This window comes from Eleutherodactylus coqui, chromosome 3 (assembly GCF_035609145.1).
Source record: "Eleutherodactylus coqui strain aEleCoq1 chromosome 3, aEleCoq1.hap1, whole genome shotgun sequence".
NCBI lineage: Eukaryota > Metazoa > Chordata > Amphibia > Anura > Eleutherodactylidae > Eleutherodactylus > Eleutherodactylus coqui.
The window spans coordinates 159,352,693-159,373,114 of NC_089839.1; the positions used below are offsets into that span (position 1 = coordinate 159,352,693).

A 20,422-nucleotide genomic window follows, 5' to 3' on the forward strand; every position below is an offset into this window, starting at 1 on the left:
GTGTGTGTGTGTGTGTGTGTTTTAATGTAGTTAAAGCTTTTATTAACTCACAGGAATATCCTAGATTCCACCATGCTTGTAGTGCAACGTCTCAGACGTAGTATGAACTGGTGTCCACTTGTTGACAGGATTCTAGGCTTTGAAAAATTGACCTACTACTAGATCATTAGCTAAAAAATTGCTATATTTTTCATACTGGGTTGAGTGACCTCTTTATGTTTGCCAGGATTTTAGTGACCTTTTTAATCTTCTTTTTCTATCCAGATTTAGCGATGCCATCGGAACAATACAATTTACAGCTTCAGAACCACATTCCTGCCCATGGGAGTAACAAGGATGAACCAGTTGCCAAGCTGGACCAGTACACATCCATAGCCACTGCATTGCAAAGGGGACAAACCAACATTGTGCTGCTTCATAAAAATATCCTTTGTGATTCCTTGGTTTCTACTTTTCATATGCTCTGAGCTTAATTTATGTCCTTAGGTTATAATTAGTGTCACTGACACTGGATGCATCAGGGCTTTACAGCAAATAAGGGCTCAGTAAAGTAACAGTATTGTACTGTAGTGAGCTGCAGATGGCCCATGTGCTGGCGAACTGTCACTTTGTGTATGCAGGAGTGAGAGCGTGCAGGCCAGATTTTAGACAAACAGTTCTGTGTGAGTGTTGCCTGACCAGCTGTGCACAAAATCCTCTAAGTGTTTGTACGAGTAGATAATTATCATGGCGTGGTTCCACCAACTGCAGAAACATACTTGACTGAATTGGCCCTACAAATGTCTATGCAACAAATTGTTTATTCTGGAAACTACTTGCAGGATAGGAGAGTAAATGTTAGAGGGGAGAAATGTATTGTAACTTAACATCGCAGACAGAAGTAGAAAATACTATGGAATATGGTTTTTGGCTGCTTTTAAAAAAATTATATAGGGCAGTAGCCCATATGTACTGCATCTCATTATGGCCATAAATAGGTTGGCCTGATGTGCATGGGGCTGTCCTGACTCTGGCAGCTGGCTTAAAGCATACCTGACTTTTTAATAACCTTTTATGAAGTCGCCCAGGTCTTCATTGGCTGCTGCTGTTTATACCCATTTTTAGCTATATCAATTTGGTTTTCCATGTAGATTTTGCTGCTGCCCTAACAATAGTAACTAACAGTATCCCTGTGTCTGTTACTAGAGAAGCCAAATGCCTGATAACAGGCAGAGGATTATAAAGGAGCTGGAAAAATGAACCCTAGCGGCACCCAGTTTGAATGTCCTTTTCAGAACTTAAATTTACATTAATGAATGCAAGTATATCACAAGATTGCTGATGCACACATAGGCTGCTAGATGAGCATAAGTCGTATGAAAAGTCAATATTCATTTATGTCGAGTGTGTATGAGTATCCATTAAACCCTGCCATCTCTTGGAGCCTAAATGCACAAGGTGGCAGGATCGAGATGTCAATAACCTTTCAATGCATGTCTGTGGTTTGAGCAAGTTTTAATGTGGGGTAAGACTAGCGCAGTATATAACTAGTCCAATTTCATAGATTGGCATCAAGTACAGTAAGGGTTGACATATTAATGAAAAGAAATCTACTCAAAAGTTTAGAAGCGGGCTGCATTTTCTACCTGATTTCCATGTCCTATTTTGTTATAATGCAGACATTAGGGTTATCTTGCCAAACAGAAACATTTCTTTGTTTTCTATGTATTTTTGTCTCTGTTAGAGGCTTATAAGATTTAAAAAAACAAGCACAACACAGCTCTTGCTTTCAAAAACCGTGCTACTCTTGGACATAGGGTGGCTCTGGTATCACAGCTCAACACCATTCTTTTGAATAGGGCTGAGCTGCAATAAGAGACACATCCCATTTACAAGAGGGGGGGGGGGGTCGTTTCTGCAAAAAGACGGCAGTGTTTTTCTAACCCTACGCAAGCCTTTAAGGAGTAATCCCATGATTTATTACACTGTAGATCCGACAAAACAGAATAATTTATCAATTGAAAACATGTTAAACTTATTTTAAAAATGCCTGTGTCTAGGTATTGCTGTTAAATACTTATGATGCCTCCTAGCTGTGTCCACCTAATGTGTCCAGTGCAGGTGGACACACACCTGAATGCTTAGATCCACTGCCCATATCCCCTTGTATATAGTGATTCCTACTATTGGGCCAACTGGCCAATATAAATTGCCGCTACGTTTCATCAGAACTAAGAAATGTAGTAATTATTCGTTGGACAACCCCTTTTAAAGGGAATCTGTCAGCTACTTTTAGTTCTATAACTTAAGCTTATGACCTGAGAGTAGGTGACCCACTGAGTCCAGAGATGTAAGGGTTATACTTGCCTCCCCCCCCCATCGTTCCCCGGTATCAGCACTGAAAGCTGCCGTTCAATGCATTGAGCTGCACCAAGCAGTCTGCCTGTTCTAATTTTATAATGGGTGGACTACTTACTGTAGTGGCGTCTCTCAAAGCACTCTCACTGGGGTAACAGGGGAGCTAAATTGAACACCCTAGACTCCACAGGTCACCTACTTTCAGCCCATAAGCTTGGCTTATAGGATAAAAGTAGGTGACAGTCTCTTTAAATACATATGCTATATTGCCATTACTTTCCCTTGTAGTGAATTAATTTTCTTTTCCCTTAACAATTTTATACATATTCGTATGCAAGGTGCTTCAAGGCTCCCAAATGGTACAATCTATGTGGTTGACCCTGGATATTTAGGTAACATGTTTGCCATTTTCAGCAATTATTTAAATTACAAGTATCTTTTAGGCCTCTCTCACATAGGCGCTTTTTATCGCGATTAACACGGCATTTTGAACGACACATCAATCGCGGTATAACGCTCCAACTGAAATCAATTGGACCTCGCAGGTATGCGTCGCTGGATGTCGCTTTCGAATGCCTCAAATTCCGAGCACTGTCTGCTCTAGCTTTGTCCGTTTTGGCGCACCTTCTCACCCATCAGAATGATAGGGTGTGCTAAAACACGCCCTAGGCCGTAGGGAGCTGTGATCGAAAGTAAAATTGTGGCGCTTTACCACAGTCTTGTGTGAGAGCGGCCTTAGGTTAACATATTTATAAAGGCACCTATGGTGATTATAGTTGGGATGTGATATTTCTTTTGTGTCTCTTAACTTATGAGTTCAGGACTGGCACAAATAGCAATTCAACATTAAGAGTGTTTTAGTAATTTTGTATTATTGATGACCTATCCTTAAGACAGCTTCTCATAAGCAGATTGGTGGGAATCCGCCGCTAGAGGTTGCCACTGTTCAGCTAATTCCCAGCACTGTCACTTTAGACCTTGCAAAAAGTGCTGACTGAGGTGCAGCTTTCATTAAATTCAATAAGAACTGAACCTGCAATTCCACCCCAGGTTGCAGCACTAGCCATACCAACCCAGGCCATTGTACTATGGATAAATCATCGATAATGCAAAGCGACAAACCATTTCATGATTTTTTTATTTTTTTTTTAACTAGAAAGACCCTGAATATAGCTTTGACATCGCTCACAATAGTCCCTGTCTCTAATAGCCAGTTTTCATTGGAAGCCAATTATCTAGGTCTTTTTTTTTTGAATGTTTGAGTAAGCAGGATTTTTGTACTTGCCGTATAATATTTGTCATTTGGAGACACAAACTTTGGGACGTTCAGAAGCGGTACCCAAGTTGGGGGGAGGAAAGTGCCTGATGGCCTGTCACTACCAGTGGGGCAAGCAAGCGATAGATCCGCCCAGCAGCTGCTAAGTAATACGTCCTGTAGAACGAGAAGTAACCAAGGACATAATATGTTAGCCATGGTCAATCGAGCATCTTCACAATTCTAGCCCAAATAAGGTAGAAGGTGTCCTTGTTTTGTAAGGGTACACCTTACTGAAAACAAATATGTGCAGATTGACTGGTAGAAACAGTTATGCCGACCAAAAAGAACAAATTTTTCTGTAGGTGGAGAGGGAGGAACTTGGTCCTCGGGGAACTAAGGAACTGGTATAAGGAAAGTACTAAGTGTCTTCCGGTTTCCGACTTAGGGGAAAAAGTAAGCCACAATTGTGGTTAAACAAACACTGGGAACAGAGACTCAACTCAGATCTTCTCCAGAACAGCTGAACCCACGCTTCAAGGCAGGCCATTGTTATGGATTGTTATGATGGGCTGCGCAGAAACAGTTGAACGTTTTGGTGTCTGAAGGACGAGTACTGGGTAGAACAGAGATGACTACTCTCAATGTGGATACTCATGAGGACTGTCCTGGGCGATGATGGACAATCACCAGAAGGCCCCTAAAGGTCACTGATCCCAGTGGAGAACGCACCGTACTGGAGCAGAGCTAGGGTCAGGGTTCTCCACATCACTGTGGCATTGTATCGGTCAGTAGGACCGCTCCCAGCTTACCAAAGACTAGAGATGAGCGAACGTACTTGGTAAAGCACTACTCGTCCGAGTAATGTGCTTTATCCGAGTACCTCCCCGCTCGTCCTGAAAGATTCAGGGAGCACCGCTGCTGACAGGTGAGTTGCGGCGGGGAGCAGGGGAGAGCGGGCGGGAGAGAAGGAGAGATCTCCCCTCCGTTCCTCCCCGCTCTCCCCTGATACTCGGATAAAGCACATTACTTGGACGAGTAGTGCTTTACCGAGTACGTTCGCTCATCTCTACCAAAGACTCATGTCAAGGATGGGCAATATTTTTTTTTTTAAACACACATAAGGTGACTTGAGCTTAGATAGGCCGCCTGCAGACGAGCGGGTCGGAGTCGGCGGCGAGAATTCTCGCCGCGGGACCCGACCTGAGCGCCTGCAGAGACGAGCGTGTACTCAGCCGATGCATGCGGAAACCGGAGCCGGCGACCGGGTGAGTGACGTATCTGTGCGAGGCTCTGCGAGCCCCGCACAAAAATAGGACATGCCGCGGTTTGTTTGCTGCGCGACCAAACTGCGGCCGTCTGCATAGGAGTGCGTACTGTAATGCACTCCTATGCAGGCTTTGAGCGGCGGAAATCCCGCCGCGGGATTTCTGCCCGTGTGCAGGCGGCCATACTGAGAGAGGGAATGCACTACTGCAAGAAAGAAATCTGTTACTGCACCCAGGGAAGGAAGAATGTAGTGTCCTAACATTGCTGAACTACCAGGTAGTAAGGGTAAAGGGGGGGAAAGGAAGGTAAAGTGTACTTGTGGTAGCTCCACTCTCGTTATCTAAGAGGCATGGCGGATGAGTGGAGATTTACCTGGTTTGACCTTTTATGAAGTAGACGATAGGAAAAAAAATGGTTCCCTTCTAATCTCTACAGGCTTTACTGTCCACCCTGGTGACCGGTGGGTTCTTGAAACTGGAAGATACTATGAAATAACCATTGATGTATATGACAAATCTAGTAACAAGATCTACTTATCAGATGTAAGTATATTAATTTTGTATATACTATCTTTCTGTTGTTGATTGGTTTACGTGGAAGGCGTGTGGTTGCAGGATTCGTTTTAGTGTGTGTAATTGTGAAGATGCATAGGCTTGTAAAACTCTGCAGACTTCCTTACTTTTTTTGAGAATTTGAGATGCATTGGTGTAAGGGAAAACAAATGGCTGCAAAAATAAACATGCGTCTTCAGAGAAGTGCTAATCAGCTACTCAACTACACCATGACCACAGCAGTGACCTTTCTAAGAGGACATTTTTTGCTTACTTATTGATTTCAGAATGTACGTATTGAAGCGAAGATACCTAAAGAATATTTTGATGTCCTGGAGTCCTCCCTGAATGGTTCATATCACCATGTGAAGGCCTTGAAAAGTGGGCAAACCATTATTGATGCAGCTCTAACGTACATAGTTGATGAGGTATGTAGAGTTTACGCATTTTATTTTTTTCGTCTTTTGTCCAGTTTTCCTTTAAAGCAACCTTCCAGTTTTCAGGACAAAATTCTATCCCAGGACCATAGGGGATATATTATTACCTGCAGTTCTTTGGTATCCAACCAACCTGACTGTTTTGGGTCCTAGTTTTGGTCTTCCAAGATGACTTTCTACAATCTTCAGACTAACTAATCCACATGTGTTTAGTGTTAGACTACCGCTGCACAATATCTGCTGTCTCATTGGGCACTGGGGCTCACCTGATCAGCACTGACCTTTCAGACAGCAGTGCGCAGTGTACATTAGCTAGATAGAATATTGCAGTGGCCATTATGGACAGTCGAAAACTGGTAGCTAATCAGACAGATGAAAAAGGACAAGGGCAGGTAATATACCCCAAATCCCTGTGGTCCCAGGACAGAATTTTGTCCTGAAACTGAAGGGGTTGGTTTAAAAGTCAAGGTGGAGAGGTTTTACACGCTGGTCAAGACAAGGCTTCTAAATTGGAATAAAGTTTGGAAAAATAATGGTGAACGTTTGTTACAGTCATGTAATTTTTGTTTGTCATGGTTTTAAGGAAATAATTTAAAAATGTTTATTTCTTTTTGTTTTAGGATGGGGGAGTTCATGTGTTGCCAAATCCAGTGAGAAATCAGCAGGAAGTGGAGATCTACAAACCAATTACTCTGTCACCCAAAATACTAACTTTTCCCTGGCAGCTGAAACCGGGAGCCTATCAGTATACAATTCAGGTAATCAATATATTATGTGGGTTATGTCTAACTAGATCAGTATATTTTGAACTACTTCTACAAAACGGTGATTGTCTCTGAAATGTTCTAGCCATCTGTGTAAATCCTGTTACTCTGGTTTGGCTATTAACCCCTTCCCGACCACATAATGTAAATCTACATCATGCAGTCACAGGGGTGTATAGGGTTCCGAAGCTGCAGTCGCAGAGTGCCGATGTATTGATGGCCCTAGTGAAGAGTCTCAGGGTGGCCACGAATGAATACCTATTGAGTAATACTTCAACATTGCGGTCTTTTGTCAATTTTAACCTTAGCCTATTAAAGAGGTTTCCCAGTAAGTAACATTTGTAGCATAAGGCTTTATTCACATGAGCATATATCGGCTGCAGTTTTCACAGCCGGCCGATATACGCTACTTTCTGATGCATTGGATTCCAATGCATCAGATTAGACGGGCATATTTCTCTGACATAAAAGCTCCTGGCCAGCCATTATAGCACTGGGCTCTTTTACACTGGTCAGGAAAGATTAGTCCTGGAACTATCGTTCTGGCCGGAATACGTTGGCCGCTGCATAGATTCCTATGGGAGCCTATGATAGCTGCTGGAGAAGGGGGGTAGTAGGAAGTGACTCCTAAACTCCCTCCCCCTTTTCTCTCCGCCCCCTGTCAGATGTTTGCAATGGGAGGGGCCATGATGGGGGTAGAGCTAGTTGCTAAACTGTCTCCCCCTTTCCGCCCCCTCTCGGGAAGGGGGAAGGTTGGGGTGGGAGCTAGTGTGCTAAGCTTCCGACCCTTGTCGGCAGCCAGCAATGGGAGAGGGCGGGACGGGGTGGGAGCTTAGCTGGCTGGGCGCTTTTACGCCGCGGGAATACGCCTGTCTGATCTGATGCATTGCAATCTAATGCATCAGATGGTAGTGTATATCGGCCGGCCGTGAAAACAATCCTTAAATTGTTCTTAAATTCACTCAATGTAGGGGGCATTGAGTACTTGCCCCCCCCCCCCCCCCACATTGAGGGAATTTAAGGATAAAGTAAACTGACTCTATCCATAGGGGAAAAGGCATATGCTTTAAACTTAAGGCAGGACACAAATACAGTAAGATATGGTTGGCTTGGCACAACTGAACTTGCACATGGGGTAAGCGGAGTTACATGGGGTATATCATAGTCACAAAAGAGAGCAAACTAGTGACCCATGAAATAATTATAAGACCTGTATCTGGTTAACGGTTTATAACCTTTGCTATTGTATTTCATCATTATATTGTAATAAGTTGTTGTAAATGTATGGGGGATGGGTAATTTACAGTATTCATCAAAGTCTGGATTGAGCTCATTGAAAGTACAACTGAATGTTCTTAAAGGGACAAAGTTAAAGAGATAATGTGAAGGGATGAAAATTTCATGGACTAATTGTCCTGCTGTTTACTCAGAATGCTGGTTGATCTGTATGTTGGATACAGGACAGAGGCCTAAGGGAGGAGCAGGGGGGGGGGGGGGGGGGATCTGCAAAGCATTTTGTTTGTTAAGAAATAAATCCAAATATAGAATATACTTTTCTATTTCATCACTTCTGGTTGTTCTGGTCCCCTTGGTCTCGGCTCACTTTCAGGTAGCTCAGTCATGTGCAATATAAGCATGTCCCCGCTTTGACCAATGTCTAGCTTGAGCATTCATATACCAAGTCGTTGACCAAAGCAGTCATCCACTTTAGTGGGACTAGTAACAGAGGTGAAGACAGGATAGTGGATTACTGCTTTACAAGAAGTTAGTGGGTTTATGCTAAAAATGTTGTTTCCTGGACAACCCCCTTTTAATAGGCCAAGGTTAAATGTACAATATTGCAGTATATTGATTAAGTGATTGCAAGTTTGTGTCACCTAGTTAGAACAGTGTGGGGTGAGGGGGGGGGGGGGGCGCAGGGGTTAAGAAAATAAAAGTTTAATCTTTTTTTAAAATTTTAAAAGTTCAAAACCTTTAATTTCCCATAAAAGAGCTAAATAATAAATCGCTGTTTCTGTATCAGTTCAAACTATTTAAATATCCCATTTTCACATTTTTTTCTCACAATGAAAATGGATAGATGGATAGATAAAATTATATAGTGTCAGAATTACAGTTGTTTTGTGTTTTTTCTATTTTTTTTTTTTTTTTTTTTTTGGGTGACCTAGTCTCCCAACCCAAGTCAATATTTTAGTCCTTTTAAGAAACCCCCAAAAAGTAGTATGATAAAAAGCTATATAAACAGGATACTGTGTTGCACATATTGAGCTGCAGAATAAAGTGCAAATGCCATTTTTATAAAACCATGAATACCTTTTAAAGAAGTGATGCTATTTGGTTTTTCTCTTCCATTTTAACCCTACTTAACAATATTTAACAGTCTTTCAATACGTTATAAAACAGATTAAAAGATATGATCTGACAATGGCAAGCCTTCATATGGCTGTATAAATGGGAAAGTCTTTATGAAAATTGAAATTAAAACTTGAGATCTCCTTATTTTAATCGGGTTGAAGGGAAGTACATCCTTGTTTATGTGAAATTATCTAGTTGATTTTGTCTATGAAAAAAAAAAATATTACTGATAAACTCTTTCATTGATAATTTTAAGGTGCAAGGTGGAAGTGGCAATTTCACATGGTCCTCATCTAATAATGCTGTGGCCACTGTGACTGTCAAAGGTTTGATGACAACTGGAGATGACATCGGCGTCAGCATCATACGAGCTCGTGATGTTCAAAATCAATTACATTATGGAGAAATGAAGGTAGGAAAACAATTCTATAGTATCCATGGGAGCCCCAGTTACAGCGGAAAATATTCCTCCTGTAGGGACAATAGTCATTAACAGCTGATCAGGGTCTACTAGGATCAGTCCACGTGATTGCTGGGTTGTGTAGTGGAAGAAACACTTTCACTTCTTAGTACATAGTGCTCAATGAGTGATATGTACCCAGGAAAGAAGGTAGAAACTGATAACTGCTTCTTCCTTCTCCTTCGGGTTCTCAGCTGTGACTAACAGCCGAGAACTTGACCTGCTCCAGCTTGAGCAGAGGCTTTAATCCTGGCTCGTATTTTTGCTGTCAGCCAGGATCAAAGCCCAGGGCCAAGCACCATAAATTTACAGCGCTTGGTACTCAAGGGGTTAAAACAGGAGGTTACACTATACAAACTTACCAATGGAGCTTAGTTTACAGTGGTCTTTCACGCTGTTTGTATTCTATGTGCTGGAAATAGGACATAAGGCCATCTGATTACAGATTTTCCCTAGTTAATATATTTTTGTATATTTTGCTTATGCGTGTATAAATTCTTTGAAATGAAGGGCTACTTGTATTACAAAAATGTAACGTCAATACAAATATGATTAAGGCCACCTGATTACACATTGCATTAATATGTGATGGATACCAAAGCCTAGAACTTTCTTTAAATGGGTATTCCCTTCTCAGAGATTTTTTTCTTCTGGGTCTTGCACTTATCTGAAGTTAGGGCCCTGGCCACCCTAAAGGCAGTGATCAAGAGGACAGAATGGCAAAGCTACCTGCGCTACTGTTTCCATTACTTCCAAAGAAGTCAATGGGAGTTACCCAAACAGTGTAACACAGTAAGCTACGTTGTTTCTAGAACTTGGGAGCTGTAGACACAGCGCAGTTTACTGTGATATGCTGTTTGGGTAACTCCCATTGACTTCTATGGGAGTTACAGAAATGGTGTAGCTCAACTGAGCTTGGCTGTTTCTGTTATCCCAGTTACCTCATAATTAGTGGTGTTTCCATCTCACCGATGTTTGGCTGAAATGTGAACATCATTTTAACCCTTTCCAGTCCAATGTCGGGCCTGCCCCGACATCATAATTTCCCTCCACAGCTCCGATGTCGGGGCAGGCCCGACACTGCAGTGCAGGAGTGGATCTGCACCCGATCATCAGACACATCGGGTGCAGATGCACTTCTGCACTGGTCCTCATCGAGGACCCCGAGGAGAAGGCAGAAAGGGTTTTTAACCCTTTCTGCCTTCTCCTTTACACATTACATAGCGCTCAATTAGCGCTATGCAATGCATAGAGATTCCGGCCGGCGGTCATGTGACCACCGGTGTTACCTGACCCCCGGCGGTCACATGAACGCCGAGCTGGGAGCCTGCACTGTGGGAGGACCTGCTTACCTGACCGGCGTCTTGTGCATTCTCCTTCTGTCTCCCGGCTCGGCGATCATGTGACCGCCAGGTGCCACCTGACCCCAGCGGTCACATGATCGCCGAGCCGGGAGGCAGAAGGAGAATGCGGAAGACGCCGGACAGGTAAGCAGGTCCCTCCCTGCACCCTCCTGAACGCTGTCAGTTCAGCAGAGTGCAGGGAAAATGTATTTTTTCTCACCCATTCTCCCCAGCTCCAATTTATTTGGAGCTGGGGAGAATGGGTGAGAAAAAATAAATGGATTGGAAAGGATTAACTGAGCTCTTGGCTATAGGTGCATGCAAGAAAATGTCCCTCCAGTTACCAGTATCTGTGTCATATTACATCAAACTGCTAAATAATTCCCAATATCATTTACTTAGGTGTTTGTCATTGAACCCACTGGCATGGAATTTATTGCTTGCCCAGTTGAAGCCAAACTAGGCAAACATCTTGAGCTGCCCCTCAGGATATTTGGCCTTTTAAGTGGAGACAACGAGGTGGTGACACTGAGTGATTGTTCACACTTTGACTTGGCCGTACAAATGGAAACGCCTGGGATATTTAAGATGCTGCCAGGTATGTAAATGTGTGGAGTTCTGGCTGTGAGTATTGTATTACCTCATCTGTCTTTATTTTACTAGGTATTATAAGCTAGGGGCCACCTATGGGACCCTCTACTGTCAATAGTCTATAACCTATTGTGTTGCTATGTCATGAATTTGAGATGGGAATACCTCTTTAATATGAAATCTATGTATAGACCTTATACTAGTCTGACTGCTGCTGATCCCATAAAAATGTGATCTATGCCTCATATTTTTACTGTTCCTTTGACAGGAAGACTCAAGCCTGGTGTTAACTTCTGTAGCGGTATTACAGTTCAAGCCGAAACACCAGGATACTCGGCCATATTTGTTAGCTATACACATGGTCATGTACATCTAAGGGCTAAGATCATTGTGGCTGCCTACTTACCCCTAAAGGTAACTATAATTCCAGTTGAGAAGCATACATTTTATTGTAGTCTTTTCTGTGTCTTTTTAGCAATTGCAAAAGAATAATCTTTCTTAAATTCTGATCTTCTCTGGTATACATACTACGGGGTGTCACTGTATTTAAAGGACTCTTCCGACCATAGAAACCGGGAGATCACTAGGATATATTGGCTATTGGGACCCCCAATGATCCTTAGAATGTAGACCATCGAGCAAATTAAGTACTATGGCTCCTTCAGTTTTTCCCTGCCTTGCACTGTACAGGGAACAGAAATACAGCTCCTCTCAAGTGACTGTGGCAGTATATATGTTCCCTACATAGTGGGTGCATAGGCACTTGGGCTTTTCGTTTTCGGGATTTGAGGGGTCCTAAACCTCAAACCCCCCCACCGATCATGAATGCTATAATGCATCCTAGCCATACGTCACAACATTAGATGTTACATCCTGTTGCTTAGATGATAGAGGCATTCAATTAACTACAGGATGATGTTTATTGCAGAATTTGAACAAGTGCTTTCAGAATTAACCCTCATGTGGTACCATAGGGTCTATTTGACCCCACCCTTGTTCATTGCAGTCCTGCACCACAGGAGAGTTACCAAACAATAAATGCAACCCCATGTATTTGTAAAATAGATGCAACTTGCATAATGCTGTTAATTGATTTTTATTTTTCTTTCTTAGACTGTTGACCCACCATCAGTAGCACTGGTTACATTGGGTTCCTCAAAAGACATGCTATTTGAAGGGGGGCCCAAGCCTTGGGTTCTTGAACCTCTAAAATTCTTCAGGAATTTATCTGTAGAAGAGAAAGACAGCACTGGTCTGTCTCTGCTTGATACCCCTTTATCTCATAACAATTTTCAGCATTGGGCTAGAACTGTTTGCAGAGATCTTGGTGAACAGGTAATGTTGATGGATTGTCTGTTTTGAGCTGAGTGCCAGAATAAGTCTGGTTTTGCCATATTTTCTATAGCCAAGTTACATGAGATCCAGCCGTGTGGGACCTCCAGGCTGATCAATCAAACTGGAGACGCCGTTTCTACATATTTCTTCCGACCAAGAATAACTGTATACACTGGATGAGGCACTTATTTACACTCAGTGCTCTAATTGCATGTCATGCTATCCATTTTATGAATGTTGGAAAATTCCACCTACGTGTACATCCAATGGATTCCCTCTATCTATGCCACATACATTGCCCGTATTAAACAAATATTCTGCAGCCCAAACCGAGCAGGAGCAGAAGTAGTATAGATAAGAGCCATATAAGGCCTCGTTCAGACGAGCAGTTTCTTTTTTTTTTTTCCGCGTGTTATAGGTTGCATCTGTAGCGTGCAAAAGTTTGCATCTATAACATCCAATGGCTTCCTATAGAAGCGTGCACATGAACAATTTTTAGATACGCAAAATACTCGCATCTGCAAAAGATAAAATATGAGTGACTACAATGCACCTATCTAAGGTCCGTTTTGCATAAAAAAGATAGGACCTGATCTATCTTTGCTGTTAGCTACGCATAATTCTCTCATGTGAACGTTCAAATTATGTGCGAATGTAGATCGCGCACTTGTCCTCGTTCAAGCAGTTAACGCGCATGAGGCATTCTTTTCGCACGGCTATTTGTGCGCAAAAAGAATGCCTGTCTGAACAAGGCCTAAAGCAAACATGGGGCAGTGTGAGAGCTGTAAAAGTGTACTGTTTCTTAAGTGTGTGATTTGGGATTAGTGACCTTGGATCTAGGGACTTTGGAAGAGTCACTTGTATCTATTTGCTGCTTATCTATTTGAACTTTTGCAAATATTACTTTTATCTAGCTGCACAATCCTCATTTAGAATGACTGACCATGCCATCCAGTGTAAATCTTATGCCATGTATGCAGTCCTTGAACAGCCATTTAAGGGTGCCTGCTGCTGTACGAAAGTGTTCCGCATTTGAAAGCCCAGATCCGGGATCTAAAAGCGATTAAAAAGAAAGCAAATCTATTAAAGTTTGTTTTTTGTTTTTTTTCTTCCATTGCATTCGCAGAGGAAAATGAGATGTCAGATGAGCTGCAGAATGATAAATGGTCCACTAAATGTCACCAGGTTAACCCAGGAAGAAGTGCAGACCTGCTTTAAAAAGAATAATATAGACAAATTGCAGCGTCCCCATGGCACACCCCACCCCCAGGTTCTAAGCAAATTAAAAGGGTTGTCTCGCGCCGAAACAGGTTTTTTTTTTTTCCATAGGCCCCCCGTTCGGCGCAGGACAACCCCAAAGGATGTGTTTAAAAAAAAAAAAAAAATTTCTATTACTTACCCGAATCCCCGCTCTGCGACTTCTTCCTTCTTCTTCCTTCACCAAGATGGCCGCCGGGATCTTCACCCACGATGCACCGCGGGTCTTCTCCCATGGTGCACCGTGGGCTCTGTGCGGTCCATTGCCGATTCCAGCCTTCTGATTGGCTGGAATCGGCACTCGTGATGGGGCGGAGCTACGAGGACCAGCTCTCCGGCATGAGTGGCCCCATTCACCAGGAAGAAGACTGCACAGCGCAAGCGCGTCTAAAAAAGCAAGAAGACATCAGAATTAGACGGATCCATGGCGACGGGGACGCTAGCAACGGAGCAGGTAGGTGAATAACTTCTGTATGGCCAATATTTAATGCATGATGTACATTACAAAGTGCATTAATATGGCCATACAGAAGTGTATAACCCCACTTGCTGCCGTGAGACAACCCCTTTTAGTAATGTACTAGACCAGTGATGGCGAACCTTTTTAGAGACCAAGTGTCCAAACTGCAACTCAAAACCCACTTTATTGCAAAGTGCCAACACGTAAGGGGGCGGGGCTTATCACAACGTATGATTTTTACCTCCGTCGTTCTTAAAAGGACAAGGTTGTTTCAAAATAGACCTTTTTGGATGCAGAAATGCTGTGGAATTTGCCACAGAAATTTCCGCTGAGGACATTCTGCAGCATTTCCACCTCGTGTAAACCTATCCCAGTAGTGATATTGGGCCCCCCCCCCCTCAGAGCGGCCCCAGCAGTAAGGGTGCCCCCCCCCCAAGCTTTAGTGGTTATAGTGACCCCCGCACAGCAGCCCCAGCGGTAATGGTGACACAGCACCGTGGCCCCAGTCGTAATAGTGACATCTCACAGTGGGCCCCCCCCTAGTACTAATAGTGACACCACACAGTGGTCTCAGTGGTAATAGTGACATCCCACAGTAGCCCCCAGTGGTAATAGTGACATCCCACAGTAGCCCCCAGTGGTAATAGTGACATCCCACAGTGGCCCCCAGTAGTAATAGCGACATCCCACAGTGGTTCCTGTAGTAATAGCGCGCCCCCCCCCACCACCACCTCCTCTGCTTGGCACTGTTGCTGCCTCTGATCCTAGGAGCTGACGTGCTGCCGGACATCTCCTCCCCTCCCCTGCTCTCGCGGAACCAAGAAGGAGATGTCCGAGGGGGGTGGGGGTGGGGGAGGATCCCGGCTGCACACTCACATCACAGTGTGCGCCGGGATCAGCGCCTCTAGCAGCGTTGCTGAGTGAATACCAGCAAGGGGAGCTGCGGCACCCCTGCCGGTATTTACTAATGTGGTGAGCGGCCGACGGCGGCGAGTGCCAGCTGGGAAGGCTCTGAGTGCCACCTCTGGCACACGTGCCATAGGTTAGCCACCACTGTACTAGACTGTTATATTTAAGGACTGCATAGTGACTGAGTCTGTTCCACTGGATCGAACACAAATCTAAAAATGTATCCCTTTTTAGGGCTTTTGCTCACTAGCAAAAATCGCAGGTTGGCGTTGCTGCAATTGTAATGCAATATTGACATTTGGAAAAAAAAAACGCAGTGAAAAACAAATGCTAGTGGGTAAAAGCCCTTATGAGGGTAATTGGCTTCTATCTCATATATTAATTTTTTTTTTTTTTTTTTTTTTTATTTGCCTTCCTCTGACTGAACATGGGGAGGGAAAGTAATAGGCCTAACTAGATGTACATATCTATATTATTTTTTTTTTTGCCTAACTACTATGTTACTATGGTATGCATTTCGTTGGGTCTGTTTCACGTGAATATAATTTTCTATCCAGCAAAACAAAAGGCATACAGACATGTAGCATCTTGGCTATTCATTTGACCAATCAGACTCTTTTGTTCAGCATATGTGCAATGCTCCCTGTTCATACCAAAGTGAATTCATATGAGACCCTAATCAGACGATACTGATTCAGTTAATTTTTCTTTTCTTGTCTGGCAGATAATTTCGCTGTCTGTTGGAAACCAGCCCACGGAGACCAATCAATTTCCAGCAGTTGAGAGTGTTAATGTAAAGTTAGTTTGTTCTTCTCCATCACGCTTTACTGTGAATCCTGTGTATAAACATTCTCATATGGATCTCATATGTCCCCTGATGCAGCAAGAAAAGCAAGTGGTATGTATTTGGGTTTTTCTTTCATTTCTTTTCCTCCTCCCCCTACCAGGGATAAAGAGAAGACAATAAAGCAAGTGACCTGGTTTGTGCATAATTTAGGATCTCATAAAATAACCAAAGGCTTGGGGAGTACTTACTTCAGTGGTGTTATAGTTGGGTTAATGTCTTATATTTGGAAGAACGTAGTCTTATTTTGCCAAATAGAATTATATTGTCTGTAACAATGATCAAAAGATAACAGTAGCAGTAAGATGAAGTCAGAACTATTTATTCTGTGGCCAAAAGTTGTGTAATACACTTGGCACATATTCAGTCACATTCTCTCTCCTTTCTTTAATGGCCCTAAAGTGTTGATCTTCAAGAACACAAAGGCTTATCTTTATGCAAACAGTCAGACATTACACACTCAAACGTCTATTCATAGTTCAACAACTGTAATACCTGGTGAGCTGTAATCATAGGGAATGTTCCCGCGCCTTAACTTTGCCTATGGCAAAGCCGGCGCGTGCCTCTCCTGGCACATCTGCAGCAGAAATCCTCCAGTAAATACAGAAGGTTTGCCCCATTGAACGGGGTTAATCCATATGTTGCATTTCCAAGTGGCAAGAAGAATTAGCATGGTATTCCTGTGGCCTTTTTTCCATGTGGTGGTCAAAAGTCCTCACTTGTTAGATAATTTTTTTTTTTTCTCAGTTATTAAAAAAAATAATCCTGTACCCCATTCACTTGCATCAGATTTCATATTTGTTCTCATTAAAACCTGAACATGTAAACCCATTTAAAGAAAATAAGAAAAAAAGTGTTTTTTTTTTTTAATGGTTTGAAAAGTTCTACTATAGGACGTTGAAAATACCAGTCTGTCCTCCACCTAATCTTTGACTATCTCCATTAACCCTCTTTTGTAGCTATATTCAGCATCCAATCGTTATATCCTTGATCTTTTAGTTTCTTGCATATATCTGCTTCAGCAACTGTATAATCCTTTTTTAGGGAACACGTACGCTTTAATTCTCCTACGGGTACCGCTTTAACAGTTTGAGACGGGTGACCATTTTTGGCTTGTAGAGTAATATTACTTGAATTACGTTTCCTAAGAAAGGAAGTTTCCACTTTAAAAGTTTTTTTTTTTTTATTCACATAGCGATTTGAGATCAAGAAGGGGTAAAGTGACACCTTTTTGTATTTTTGGCAACCGATGAAAAAACAGACATTACAGGATATTTGAGTGACAGAATTCTTTTTAAGTTAGAGTACTCGTCCTTTCGCCCTCCAACAGTAGTGTTTTTGTTTTTTTTCCCTTTTAATTTGACTTGACATTGATTAGTAGGATTAAACGCAAGTTTATGATAAGTCTGGATATCATTCAGCACACCATGGATTAGGTCACAATAAAGGGCAGAATCTTACACCACTATCATGCCCCCCTTTATCAAATTTTTGTAATTTTTACAATACATAGTTCAGTAATCCCAGACAGATGTCTGTCCAGTCTCTGAAGACTTCCATTGAAGGAGAATGCACCACCTCTCGTGGCAACCTGCTGCACTCATTGATCACCCTCAGGCCTTAGTCACACGGGCGTTTTTTCATGCGATTTGCAGATCGCATGACGGATGCGCATCCGCAAATCGCGTGACCGGTGTGCGCAAATCGCCCGAAAATCTGCTCCTAGCCGCGTTTCATTAGAAACGGGCCGGAGCTGTCCAGCACATTGCATTCAATGGAGACAGCAATAGAGCCGGCTCCATTTAAAGCAATGCGCTGCGGGCGAGCCCGGGATAAATTGTCGGGAAGGGCTTAAATATATAAGCCCTTCCCTGCAATTCATCCTAAAATGTGTAAAAATAAAAAAAAAAAAAAATATATATATATATATATATATATATATATATATATATATACACATACATACATACATACATACATACATACATACATACATACATACATACATACATACATACATACATACATACATATACATATATATACTCACCTTCTCCCGACAGCCGGAGCTCCGCGCGGCCGTCCTGCAGTGGGTGTGAAGGGGGTGTGAGTCATACCTGCCCCCTGATTGGCTCAGCGCTGAGAGGCAGCAGTCACTTACCCATTCATGAATGGGTGTGTGAGTGAAACCTGCCTCTGATTGGTCAGGGCTGTGACCAATCAGAGGCAGATTATTCAGCAGGCGGGGATTTTAAAGCCCCGCCGGCTGAATAGTGCCGAGAAGCAGTTCAGGAGAACTGACAGCGGCCGCGGCTGGACTCCGGCTGCAGCGGAAAGGTGAGCATACAATTTTTTTTTTTTTTAACACATTTTAGGATGAATTGCAGGGAAGGGCTTATATATTTAAGCCCTTCCCGACAATTCACCCCGCGCACGCCGGCAGCCCATTGCTTTCAATGGAGCGGCTGTATTGCCGGCTCCATTGAATTCAATGGGCAAACATCGTTATTCTCTGTCACAGCTGTTACAGCTGTGGCAGAGAAGAATGATTTGTCTTCTATATGTTCTCAATGGGGTCGGCGCTGCTGCCGCCGGCCCCATTGAGCGCATATAGAGAAGAGAACAGGAATCGCAGATCGCAGATAGGTGCGATCTGCGATTTCTGTTCTATAATTTATCGGACGAGCGCATAAAAAGCGCTCATGTGTCCGATACCATTGCAAAGCAATGGTTTTATAAAATCGCCATGCGCATGCGCAAATCGCGGCTAAAAGCGCCCATCTGACTAAGGCCTCACTGTCTAATATCTAATCTGTCTCCTCCCTTTCAGTTTGATCCCATTGCTTCTAGTCTTTCCTTGTACAGAGGAGAAATTCTTACATTTTATAATTTTTAAAAAATTTTTATGTTTACTCTAAATTTAGTATGGGAATGAGTTGCTCATTTTTGTTTTTTAAATATATTATGAATAGCTTTGGATTACAGGGTCATTTTTCTTTATGTATAGATATATATATAATTTTTATTTTTTATTTTTTTACCTTCTCTGTCCCTATGACGTCATATGAGACCTCTGGGGTACATTGACGTTGGTGGTGGTTTTTATCGCGTGCTTTTCCACTACAGCTGAGGCATCCATAGGAGCCCTAGTTATAGCGGAAAATATTCCCCTGTAGTGACAATAGTCACTAACAGAACTGGTCAGGGTCTGCTAAAAACCTGCAGCTCTGCTGTGCCAGGGGTTGCCTGGCGGTCACATGATCACCAGGTCGCGTAGTGGAAATAATACTTTCACTTTTTAGTACATGGCGCTATATAGCTAGTAAAGGAGAAGGCAGAAGTGGTTAAGACCCGCATCTCTTCCGGGTCATCTACTGTGTTTGATAGCTGAGGACCCGACCTGCTCCTGCTTGACTGCAGGAGCAGAGGCTTTAATCGCACGCCATACATCTGCTATCAGCGGGCATTAAAGCCCAGGACCAAGCACCATATATTTTCCGTGCTTGGTCCTTAAGGGATTAAGGAGCTGCCTTTTCTCCTTTTATTGTTGCTATTTAGCAGTTTGACTCATGGTTAGCCTGAGCAACTGAGAACCTTCAAGCTAAACTGGGGTAAAAACTACTCAGTAACTAGATAAAGATAACATTGTGTTGTTTTCTGCAATTTAAAGACTCTTGAACAGATTTCATGTTTCATATGGTTAGGTAATCCACATAGTAATCTCCTGCTGGTAAATATAATGCGTGGATATTTAAGGGTTTATATCATTTGTGTTATTCTAGATTCCGGTTTCCAACTATCGGAATCAGTTACTACAGTTGTCAGCCTATGATCACCAGGGAAGAAAGTTTGACAACTTTTCTTCATTGGCTGTGGAGTGGGACTCATCCAAGATGCTGCTAGCCAGTTTTGATGCTTCAAAACCCATGAAGTTTGTTTTGAAAGAAGATGGAAGTGGTCAAAGGAAGATGCATGGTATTACATTCATTCTGGCTTTTACATTTAAAATGGCTTAATTTATTAAATACAACACCACAATTTCTAATTTTCATTGTTTTAGGTCTGAATACTATTCATGTTCATCAAGTATCAGGGACAGCAGTTATTACTGCCAAAGCAAATTATTACCAGGAATCTCATCTTGAAGCTGCCAATGTGAGAACAATGGTAAGCGTCAAAGCATTTCTTGTTTTTGCTGGGTATTTTTTTAAACGATTGTTTATGTGCAATGCTGACTGCCATGGGTTGACTAATC

General features: G+C 42.6%; 1 protein-coding gene across 1 annotated transcript in view; it reads left to right on the forward strand.

Moving 5' to 3' along the window:
• The window catches only part of NUP210 (nucleoporin 210), a 123,392-nt gene that overhangs the window by 13,948 nt on the left and 89,022 nt on the right, over positions 1-20,422 (forward strand). Inside the window, exons 7-18 of the mRNA XM_066596448.1 lie at positions 265-423; positions 2,661-2,729; positions 5,297-5,403; positions 5,700-5,840; positions 6,470-6,607; positions 9,225-9,380; positions 11,174-11,369; positions 11,631-11,776; positions 12,476-12,697; positions 16,048-16,221; positions 19,950-20,142; positions 20,228-20,334. Coding sequence (XP_066452545.1) covers positions 265-423; positions 2,661-2,729; positions 5,297-5,403; positions 5,700-5,840; positions 6,470-6,607; positions 9,225-9,380; positions 11,174-11,369; positions 11,631-11,776; positions 12,476-12,697; positions 16,048-16,221; positions 19,950-20,142; positions 20,228-20,334 — 1,808 coding nt within the window. The remainder of the gene's footprint in view (positions 1-264; positions 424-2,660; positions 2,730-5,296; positions 5,404-5,699; positions 5,841-6,469; positions 6,608-9,224; positions 9,381-11,173; positions 11,370-11,630; positions 11,777-12,475; positions 12,698-16,047; positions 16,222-19,949; positions 20,143-20,227; positions 20,335-20,422) is intronic.